The sequence below is a fragment of the Pipistrellus hanaki genome (genome assembly GCF_964339955.1).
Source record: "Pipistrellus hanaki genome assembly, chromosome: 3".
Lineage (NCBI taxonomy): Eukaryota > Metazoa > Chordata > Mammalia > Chiroptera > Vespertilionidae > Pipistrellus > Pipistrellus hanaki.
In genome coordinates, this window is record NC_140505.1 from 170,679,485 (window position 1) to 170,689,972 (window position 10,488).

Here is a 10,488-nt window from a genome sequence, read left to right on the forward strand (position 1 = left end):
TCACCTAGGTTCCTTCTCCCCCTAGGTACTTGGTTTTAATGCTCGGCAGCGAAAAGCCTTTCTTAATGCAATTATGCGATATGGGATGCCACCTCAGGATGCTTTTACCACTCAGTGGCTTGTGAGAGATCTGCGAGGCAAGTCAGAGAAAGAATTCAAGTAAGTTGAGAGATGGAATAGGATTGACAGAGTGCAAGGGCTTCTGTAGCACTAGTCCAGCTGTGCAGGGAAATGGGCTGTTTCCTCTGAAGCTGGCAGGTGAAGCTCTTAGTAATAAGGTTGTGTTCCTATCTGGGACATGGCTTGGAGTTTGGCGACCAGCTTTCACTGTGGTGATGGGCTTTACCTCAGGATGAAGCCATAGTCATCTGGGATAATACCTAATTGGTGGTGTGGAAAAAGCTGGTCTAGGAGTTGGCATAATCGCTGTTTAACTCATTTCTCTATTTCTTCACTACAGGGCTTATGTCTCTCTTTTTATGCGGCATTTATGTGAGCCAGGAGCAGATGGGGCTGAGACCTTTGCTGATGGTGTCCCCCGAGAAGGCCTGTCTCGCCAGCATGTTCTTACTAGGATTGGTGTCATGTCCTTGATTCGCAAGAAGGTGAGCCCTGAGCTTCTCTCCATTGTTGAGGGTTTCTAGGGGAAACTGGAGAGCCATAGGTACGGAACCTAGAGCTGGTATTGGATCTTCAACATCTTGTCCTGTTGCTGCAGGTTCAGGAGTTTGAGCATGTTAATGGGCGCTGGAGTATGCCTGAACTCGCTGAAGTAGAGGAAAACAAGAAAATGTCCCAGCCAGGGTCACCTTCCCCAAAGACACCTACACCCTCCACTCCAGGGGACACACAACCCAATACTCCTGCACCTGCCCCACCAGCTGGTAAGTCTGCTCTACTGTCATTTCTGTTCCTCTGCTCTTGTCCTGGCCTATGCTTTCTCTGCTCACCTGTGCTCAGCATCACAGGGGAGTCTGGCAGGACACACAGCAACCTCCCTCTCAGTTTAGGAGGGCCGTCCTGAGTATAGGGCTGGCTCTTAAAGGCACGAGAGGACAATTTAAGATAAGCCAGACTGAGAAGATATGGCATTCTCTCTGATCTAGGACCTTCTTCCTAATCAGTTGTCTTCTGTTGGTTGCAGAGGATGGGATAAAAATAGAGGAAAACAGCATCAAAGATGAAGAGAGCACAGAAGGAGAAAAGGAGGTTAAATCTGCAGCACCTGAGGCTGCTGTTGAGGTAAGAGATGGTTGTGACTGGATTCTATACCAAAGACAGATGGATAAACCCACACCTTTTCATTGCTGGCCTGTCTGCTTCATCTTTTGTCTTTTTTCCTTTAAGTGTCCGCAGCCCCCTGCCCCTGCCGTGGAGGATGAAAAGGTCCTTGTTGAACCTCCTGAGGGAGAGGAGAAAGTGGAAAAGGCAGAGGTGAAAGAGAGGACAGAGGAACCCATGGAGACAGAATCCAAAGGTATCCACGTTTTCAAGCACTACAGATCCCTGTGTAAATGAGTTGTTCATGGAATTCCAGACAGGCTGTAGGATGTCAGGAGGAAGTAACACACTGAAGAATCCCATACACCACTTATGACATCTTTTAAGGTTTTAATCAAAGATTTCGGTTTAGGATTGTTCCAGTTGGATGTAAAGTGGAACAGCAGAGAACATTCTTCTTTCGATACATTCTCAGTGTGATCTGTTCCTTCCAGGTGTTGCTGATGTGGAGAAGGTGGAGGAGAAGTCAGCAATAGATCTGACTCCCATTGTGGTGGAGGACAAAGGTTGGTGTTTGAAGAAGCTGATTGTAGTTTGGGAGGACTCTAAAACTAGAAGCAAGGACTTTATCTCTGGGATATCCCCCTTCCAACCTCCCCTTCCTATCCACACCCACATATCCGTTATCCCAGGTGACTGCTCCATTTGTCCCCACATTTAGTTGTCATTGGGCCAGTGGCACCTTTTCTGGGTTTGAGAAACACCTGTGTGGAGAAAGGGTGGAGGTGGATGATATCTTGTAGCACATAGTGCTATGGATAAGGGCCACAGTGTCTGGAGCTAACGTTTTCTCCTGCATATCCTGTAGAAGAGAAGAAAGAAGAAGAAGAGAAAAAAGAGGTGATGCTTCAGAATGGAGAGACTCCCAAGGACCTGACTGATGAGAAGCAAAAAAAAAACATTAAACAGCGTTTCATGTTCAACATTGCCGATGGTGGTTTTACTGGTAAGAAAATGAGGGGCCCTCTGAGGTTACAAGGATCTGACGTGAAATTATGGTGGTTATTAGAAACCAGGGTGCAGTGGTTTAACCTCTAGTAGATGAGGAAAGCTAGGCTGATTGCATTCTCCTCTGGGTTCCATGTTAGAAAGCCACAGGCATAGTATTAAAATGGTATCGGGGGGATAGGAATAAATAGCATTTTGAATTCTCACAGATGTGTACCTTTCTTTTTCTCCTCAACCTTCCTTAAATTCCTCTTTAGAGTTGCACTCCCTCTGGCAGAATGAAGAGCGTGCAGCCACAGTCACCAAGAAGACTTATGAGATCTGGCATCGGCGGCATGACTACTGGTTGCTGGCTGGCATCATAAAGTATCCTTTTCCCGAGTCTGGGTTGTGATTCTTAGTGAAGGTTTCTGAAGGGTCCACAGACTGAGGTTCTTACTTTCTTTGTTTTGTTTTTCCTGAGCAATTTTCCAACAGCCATGGCTATGCCCGGTGGCAGGACATCCAGAATGACCCACGCTATGCCATCCTCAATGAGCCTTTCAAGGGTGAAATGAACCGTGGAAATTTCTTAGAGATCAAGAATAAATTCCTAGCACGAAGGTTTAAGGTGAGCAGGATGGGGAGGAATATCATATTGAAATGGCAGCCCTTTAAGTACAGAAGGGACTGCAAAGGAGGGAATCTGTTCATTCAACCGTACTATTTATTGTGTTCTGTGAGCTGAACTTCTTCTTCTTTTTTTTTTTTTTTTTTTTTAAGGAAGTGGAACTTTACTGTTTCTTTTCTTTCTTTCTTTTTTTTTTTAAAATATATTTTATTGATTTTTTTACAGAGAGGAAGAGAGGGGGATAGAGAGAGAATGAGAGAGAATCATTGATCAGCTGCCTCTAACACACACCCCAATCGGGGATGTGCCCGCAACCAAGGTACATGCCCTTGACCGGAATCGAACCTGGGGCCTTTCAGTCCGCAGGCCGACGCTCGTATCAACTGAGCCAAACCGGTTTTGGCTGTGTGCTGAACTTCTGTATTCTGTGAAAGGCTTTGTTTCTAAGTATCTTCAGTGTTAAAGATTAAGACATATAGACTTGAAAATTAACCAGCTGTTCAACGGCTGAAGATGATTGTCTAATGAATGATGCAGACTCTAGTGTCGTGGGTGTGTTGGGGAACACTAGGTTGGAGTGTTCAGGAAAGATACAGAGATGGATTGAGTTGGCTCTCCGAGGAGGCAGGGCTGTCAGTGGGCTGGTGGTACTTTATTCTGGGTCTGAGAGTACCTGTGTGGATAAGGGGAGGAGTGGATACTAAAAGAAGATGCAAAGTAGAGAGCTCTATTTTCAGAATCAATAGGGCTAAGAAGCCCAGGACTGGAGAAAGTCTTAAGTGGAAATTAGCAAACATGTATTGAGAACACCTGTGTGCAGACCATCAAAATGGGAAAATGGATACCATGAAGACAAGACATGTGGCTCTAAACTAGGGGTGTCGAACTCAATCAGAGAAGGGGCCTAAATCGCGGGCCGAATGGTTTACTGAACAGTCATAAACTGACAATGTCATAAACTGACAGCGGAGTGCAGTGATGACAGCGCGGTGCGGGCCACATTGCAAGGCCTGGCGGGCTGGATTTGGCCCGCGGGCCTTGTGTTTGACACATGTGCTCTAAACCCAAGTACAATTTGGGGAATAAGAAATGTACACTAATAGCCCCAGCTGATTTGGCTCTGTACGCTCCCAGGTCTGAATCCAGTCAAGGGCACGTTTTTGGGTTTCCGGCTCAATCCCCTGTAGGGGGCATGCAGGAGGCAGCTGATGAATGATTCTCTTCATTGATGTTCTCTTTTCTTCTCCTTCTACAAAATATATATATATATTTATATATATTTATATATATTTTATATATATATATATTTATATATATTTATATATATTTATATATATTTATATATATTTATATATATTTATATATATGTGTGTGTGTAAAAAGAAATGTATACCAATAAAACTTCAAACATTATGTATCAAGCAACGAGTGGCACAAGGATACAAAGACAAATAAGGCATAGTGCCTGTTCTCAAGGTGCTTTCAGTTTAAAGTAGAGGCAAATATGGGATTAAGTGAATGCCATTCTGGGTATTGGGAGGGAGACTGCTGAATCCGTAAGAAAGTTATCCAGCCCTAACCGATTTGGCTTAGTGGATAGAGCGTCGGCCTGTGAACTGAAGGGTCCCAGGTTCAATTCCCATCAAGGGCATGTTTCTTGGTTGTGGGCACATCACCAGTGGGGGGTGTGCAGGAGGCAGCTGATCTGTGTTTCTCTCTCATCGATGTTTCTAACTCTATTCCTCTTCCTTCCTGTCTGTAAAAAATCGATGAAATATATTTAAAAAAGAAAAGAAAGTTCTCCAGATGGAATTTGGGGAGTGAGGAGAGTTCACAAATGGCTGCATGGGGAGTTAAGTTTTGATGAATGTAATTGGAGATTGGAATGGATAGAAACAGAAGGCTAAACTGAAACTGAAACGGATTAAGCCAAGCGAAGACATAGAGGCAGCAGAGCTTAGGGTGCTTGGAAGCAAGTTGGTCCAGTTGGGTTATCAGGGGTCTTCAAACTACGGCCCACGGGCCACATGCAGCCCCCAGGGGAGTCTGATCCTGCCCGCCAGGTTTTTTGGGCAGTGAGCGCAGCCAAGGTGTTACAGTAGGAATTAGTAGTTCATATAGACCGGCCCTCCAGCTCTCTGAGGGACCGTGATCTGGCCCCCACTTTAAAAAGTTTGAGGACCCCTGGGTTATATTATAGAAAACACTTGTGGGAGGTTGTAGAGAGAGGTAAGGGCTAGAGGTCAGTAGGTAGGTTTTTGGCACTGGATAAGAGTATGGACTTTACCCTATAGTTAATGGGTAGCCATTAAAGTTTTGTGAAGAGTTTTGATACGACTAAGGGAAATGGGAATAATATTCATGAAATTGTAGAACTTCTAGAGGCCTGATACACGGAATTTGTGCAAGGGCAAAGGGCTCGCCCTCACAGCCCACTTGTTCTGGAAGATCGTTCAGCCATCTGGACTAATTAGCATATTAGCTCTTTATTATATAGGATCATATTGTGAGGTAGTTAGGGCTGATCTATGATGCTGGCTGTGGAAAATGAAAAGGATATGGTAAAGGAAATAAAAGAATTTATGGAATTTACTGATTTATTGTAGGGATCAGTAAACCTTTTCTATTAAAAGGCCAGAAAGTAACTATTTTGGGCTTTTGTGGATATATGATCTTTGTTGCAAATACTCAACTTTGTGGTAGCATGAAAGCAGCCATGCGTGATAAATAAGTATGAATGCGTTCCAATAAAACTTTGTCAACACTCAGATTTGAACTTCATATAATTTTTATGAAATGTCACAAACTATTTTCACTTCCCAGCTATTTATAAACTGTAAAATAAAAATTCTTAGCTCATATAAAAATAGGCAGCAGACCCAATTTGGCCTCCAGGCCATAGTTTGCTGACCTGTCACTTACTGGATTTGAGATACAAAGGAATAAGCCTTCAAAAATAACTGAAGTTTTGAGCCTGAGTTATTGAGAAAATTAAATTATCATTGGCAGATCAGGAAAGTGAGGAGGAGAGGGAACAGTTTGTAGAAAAGAGGAAGTTCAGTTTTAGGCAAGTCAATTGGTGTTTCTCACCAGCAAATAATTTCTCACCAGCAAATAACCCTCCCACTACCTGTGCCACCATAAACAAGTGGGATCAAAGAGTGACCATCATACATGAGTGCAATCAGAACAATCTGTGCTTGACCTGCAGGTTTGAAAAGTCATTTGTATATAGGTTCTGGCTGACCTAGGAGAGGAAGAGATCTCTTGGAAAAAATGATCTCTTGGGAGAATACTTTAAAAGCACAGCAGCAAGTTAAGAACTGATCCTAGACGAAGCTAGTTTGGGGCAGGAAGAGGGAGTTGGTGAAGGAGACGGGTGTATGGATTGAAAGTGGATGCTTGGTCTGTTTGGAGGTAAATGAGTAGGCCCTGCTGGAGCCAAATCTTATGGAAGAAACAACAGCCTATTATCCTCACGCTGTCCTTTTTCCTGACCCCTAATGCATTCTTTCTACCAGTGGATGTGTGAGCAAATTAAGTCTCATAACTTCTGAATCAATATTCTGTCTTGTAATATAGTTCAAAGACCCTTTTATACAGCTCCATCAGGTGACAGCTACAAGAGTATGTTGCAGTATGATTTTTGGTATTTGGAAGCAACCTGGCTGTTTGAAATTGGGAGTGTGGATAGATAAAATATGGATTCACATCATGGAGCACTAAGCAACAGCTAGAAGCAACAAAATACATAACAACATAAATGGATACTTTAAGAAGATAACATAGTGGGGAAAGGAAGAAAAGCATTTTATATACGTAGAACATTCTGTAAATTAGAAATGTGCACAAACTTCAAGAACACCCACCAAAAGACACACAGTAAGTATATTAGAAGGGTTACCTATTGGTGAAGCGAGGAATGGAAGTGAGATGTGAGACAAAGTAAGCAAAAATTTTTTTTGAGAATTTTTTTTAAGAGAAAGGGAGAGGGAGAGAGAGAGAGCAAGACATTGATTAGCTGCCTCCTGCATGCCCCCTATGGGGAATCAAGCCTGCAACCTGGATATGTACCCTGACTGGGATTCAAACTCACAACCTTTTGGTGCACAGGACAACGCCCACACAACTGAGCCAGGGCCAAACATTTTAAAGAGTAAAACAACTGAAATGATACGATGTAGATATATCCATGGGATGGACTACCATGCAAACCATTAAGAATCTGTCTTAAAAAAAAAAAAAAAATCTTTTATTAAGTGCAGCTAAGAACAAAGGAAGATGCTTACTATGTAACATTCAGTGAAACATAGATATGTATATATAGTTTCAATTACGTAAAAAATACCTATGGGAAGAAAAATCTCAGAATGCTAAACAGTATCTCTAGGAGGTAAGATTGTTTGTGATTTTAATTTTTTATGCATTCTGAGAGACCCATCAGAAATAAGCAGTAGCCCTAGCCGGTTTAGATGAGTGGTTAGAGCGTTGGCCCATGGACTGAAGGGTTGTGGGTTTGATTCCTGGCCTTGGTCAGGGTACGTGCAGGAAACAACCAATTGATGTGTCTCTCTCACATTGATGTTTCCTTCTCTCTGTCTCTCCCCCTTCTACTCTCTCAAAATCGATGGAAAAAATAATCTTGGGTGAGAATTGACCAGAACAAAAGAAACGAGCAAAGTGAGTATAATTCTAAATCCCATCTCCTCTATCCCTCGTCCAGCTTCTAGAACAAGCCCTGGTCATTGAGGAACAGCTTCGGCGGGCAGCTTACCTGAACATGTCAGAGGACCCTTCTCACCCTTCGATGGCTCTCAATACCCGCTTTGCCGAGGTGGAGTGTTTGGCAGAGAGTCATCAACACCTGTCCAAGGAGTCGATGGCAGGAAACAAGCCTGCCAATGCGGTCCTGCACAAAGGTAGCCAGTGACCCCTCTGCCTCCTGCTGACTCAGAGTCCTTCCTCCTCCGCCTCTCCCAAAACACATTTCTTGTTTCCAAAACCTTTTTCAGGGTCCTTTTGTCTGCATGCTTAAGATGTACTGGGGATCTGTGCCTTCCTCCTTGGGAAGCTATTATCTTAGAGGCAATTAAGGATAGTAGTTTTTTTTTTGTTTTTGTTTTTTTGCCTCTTTTAATAAATTCAGGTTCTTGGAGGTAGGAAGCAAAGTAGAATAATATAGTGTCATCTGGGATACTTTAGCAGTAACCTAAGGTGGTTTAAGATCCTGACAAATCTAGACCCCTTTCTAATTAAAGTTAAAACATTGTGAGGGAGGTGGAGGGTGAAATGAGGAAAAGAAGGCATAAATAAAGGAAAAGGAGACAGCTCCAAAAGGTGGAGAGGAAAGATAGTGAGAAAAGGAAACAACGGGAAGTCAAGAAGTAGAGGAAGTAGAGACAAGAGGGAGCAAATGACAGTGAGGGTTAGGTGACTTTAAAAGGCATAGATACCAAATAACCACGGATGTGAAGCACAGCACAGGGAATATTGTCAATACTGTAATGACAGTGTATGGTGTCAGATGGCACTAGACTGTTATCAGGGGTATCACTTTTTTTTTAAAGTAGCTCTCACATCTTTTTTTTTTTATTATTTTTTTAAAAATATATTTTATTGATTTTTTACAGAGAGGAAGGGAGAGCGATAGAGAGCTAGAAACGTCGATGAGAGAGAAACATCGACCAGCTGCCTCTTGCACACCCCCTACTGGGGATGTGCCCGCAACCGATGTACATGCCCTTGACCGGAATCGAACCTGGGACCTTTCAGTCCACAGAACGACACTCTACCACTGAGCCAAACCGGTTTCAGCCAGGGGGTATCACTTTTAAAAGTACATTATCATCAAGCCACAATGCTGTACACCTGAGAATAACATAAAATAATAGAATGTCAACTGTAATTAAAAATAAAAATTTTAAAAAGGCCAGGTCGGGAGACTCTAATAAAGGACAGTACTCCACATCAATCACTTGGTCATTGAGAAGCCATGGGCAGGGCACAGGTTCACCGTAGTCTTCACCACAACTCACCACCATTTTTTCTCCCCATGCAGTTCTGAAACAGCTAGAAGAACTGCTGAGTGACATGAAAGCTGATGTGACTCGACTCCCAGCTACTATTGCCCGAATTCCCCCAGTTGCTGTGAGGCTACAGATGTCAGAGCGTAACATTCTCAGCCGCCTGGCAAACCGAGCGCCTGAACCTACTCCGCAACAGGTAGGACCATTTTCTTTCTTCTTCTTCTTCTTTTATATATATATAAATATGTATTTTTATGTATATTTTATTTTATGTATTATATATATATATATATGTTTTTTTTTTGTTTTTTTTTTTTACTGATTTCAGAGAGTAAAGGAGAGGGTGAGAGAGAGAGAGAAACACCAATGATGAGAATCATTGATTGGCTGCCTCCTGCACGCCCCACACTGGGGACCAAACCCGCAAGCCGTGTATGTGCCCTTGGCTGGAATCGAACCTGGGACCCTTCCCAAGCTGACACTCTATCCACTGAGCCAAACCAGCCAGGGCTGGACCATTTTCTCATGGTCCCTGTCCCAGCAGAGCCATTTGGAACTTGTAACTTTCACTCTCTGTCCCTCACTGGGCAGGTGGGGGCTTCCTACCAGGGAGTTCTCTTGGGACCTGGTGAATACCTTGGTTTGGAATTCTGACGTCCATGTCTCTGTTGCTATAGGTAGCCCAGCAGCAGTGAAGATCCAGACTGACGACGACCACCTTCACCGCTGAGCAATGACCTTCCTCACTTTCCCTTGCCCAGCTTCTTCCTTGGGGGCCTGAAAGACCCTCTCCTTCCTTCTGCCCATCTTCCATGTTGTAAAGGAATGGCCCCAGTCTGCTGGGGGAGGGGAGGGGTGAGGGCAGCGGTGCCCTTCCTGCTGGAGAGAATGCAGCAGTAGCGCCGGCGCCATCTGCAGGAAGCTGGCGGGCTGGCTGGCCTTCTTCTGGGCCCTGGCTTTCCCCACTGTAACGTCTGTTACACACAAACTGTTGTGGGTTCCTGCCAGGCTTGAAGAAAACGATCTGAATTTCTTCGTTCTTTTGGTTTTATCTTGTTGATTTATTTTGTGTTTTCTTTTCTCCTTTTTTGGGGTATTTGGAGTGGGCTGGGCCCCTGGGTGAGACACAGCTACCTCTGTTGGCATCTTTTTAATACCAGGAACCCAGCGGCTCCAGCCACGGCTAGAATGAAATAAAGTTTGGAAGAAAAAAAAAGAAGAAAAAAAAGGAAAAGAACCAAAAGCATAAAAACCACAGCAAAATTTCTTGATGAAAATTGAAAATAAAAGTTTCCTTGTATTTTAGTGCTCTGGTCGAGTGTGGGTTGTAGGAGCAGGTGGATGCATGTGTATGACCGGAGCCCTGGGAAATGTGTAATTGGAAACTAAAGGTTTCCATGGGTTCTGATAGTTGACAAAAGCACTCCTGTCGTGTGCATGTGCCCTGTGCTCCAGACCACGGGAGACGCCTCATTCTCCTCGGGAAAAGAGGGGCTCCCAACTGCCTGGGCGCATACCCTGTCCTACCTGCCATTTCATGGCTGTGTGACCGAGGTAACTTTTCTGGGCTTAGGTTTCCCGTGTATAAAATAATCTTCAGAAAGTTGGGAAGGTAAATCCAGT

The 10,488-nt window shown here is 43.7% G+C and overlaps 1 protein-coding gene and 1 long non-coding RNA gene across 16 annotated transcripts in view; both read left to right on the forward strand.

The window, feature by feature from the left end:
• Nucleotides 1–10,170, forward strand: part of CHD4 (chromodomain helicase DNA binding protein 4) — a 32,749-nt gene extending 22,579 nt beyond the window's left edge. For 9 of the 15 annotated variants that reach the window (XM_084877935.1, XM_084877942.1, XM_084877943.1 and 6 more), the window contains 12 exons: nucleotides 26–159; nucleotides 461–605; nucleotides 719–884; nucleotides 1,145–1,242; nucleotides 1,348–1,477; nucleotides 1,716–1,787; nucleotides 2,090–2,227; nucleotides 2,487–2,595; nucleotides 2,707–2,839; nucleotides 7,563–7,758; nucleotides 8,898–9,061; nucleotides 9,543–10,170. In XM_084877935.1, the coding sequence (XP_084734061.1) occupies nucleotides 26–159; nucleotides 461–605; nucleotides 719–884; nucleotides 1,145–1,242; nucleotides 1,348–1,477; nucleotides 1,716–1,787; nucleotides 2,090–2,227; nucleotides 2,487–2,595; nucleotides 2,707–2,839; nucleotides 7,563–7,758; nucleotides 8,898–9,061; nucleotides 9,543–9,560 (1,503 nt within the window). In that variant the 3' untranslated portion in view covers nucleotides 9,561–10,170. Of the gene's footprint in view, nucleotides 1–25; nucleotides 160–460; nucleotides 606–718; nucleotides 885–1,144; nucleotides 1,243–1,347; nucleotides 1,478–1,715; nucleotides 1,788–2,089; nucleotides 2,228–2,486; nucleotides 2,596–2,706; nucleotides 2,840–7,562; nucleotides 7,762–8,897; nucleotides 9,062–9,542 lie in introns of all 15 variants that reach the window. The other 6 variants (XM_084877936.1, XM_084877941.1, XM_084877933.1 and 3 more) reach the window with 1 other exon arrangement.
• Nucleotides 3,577–4,118, forward strand: LOC311619559. Its single transcript, XR_014794535.1, has 2 exons — nucleotides 3,577–3,717; nucleotides 3,909–4,118. It is a non-coding gene; the product is annotated as an uncharacterized lncRNA (long non-coding RNA).
• Nucleotides 10,171–10,488: the final 318 nt, after the last annotated feature.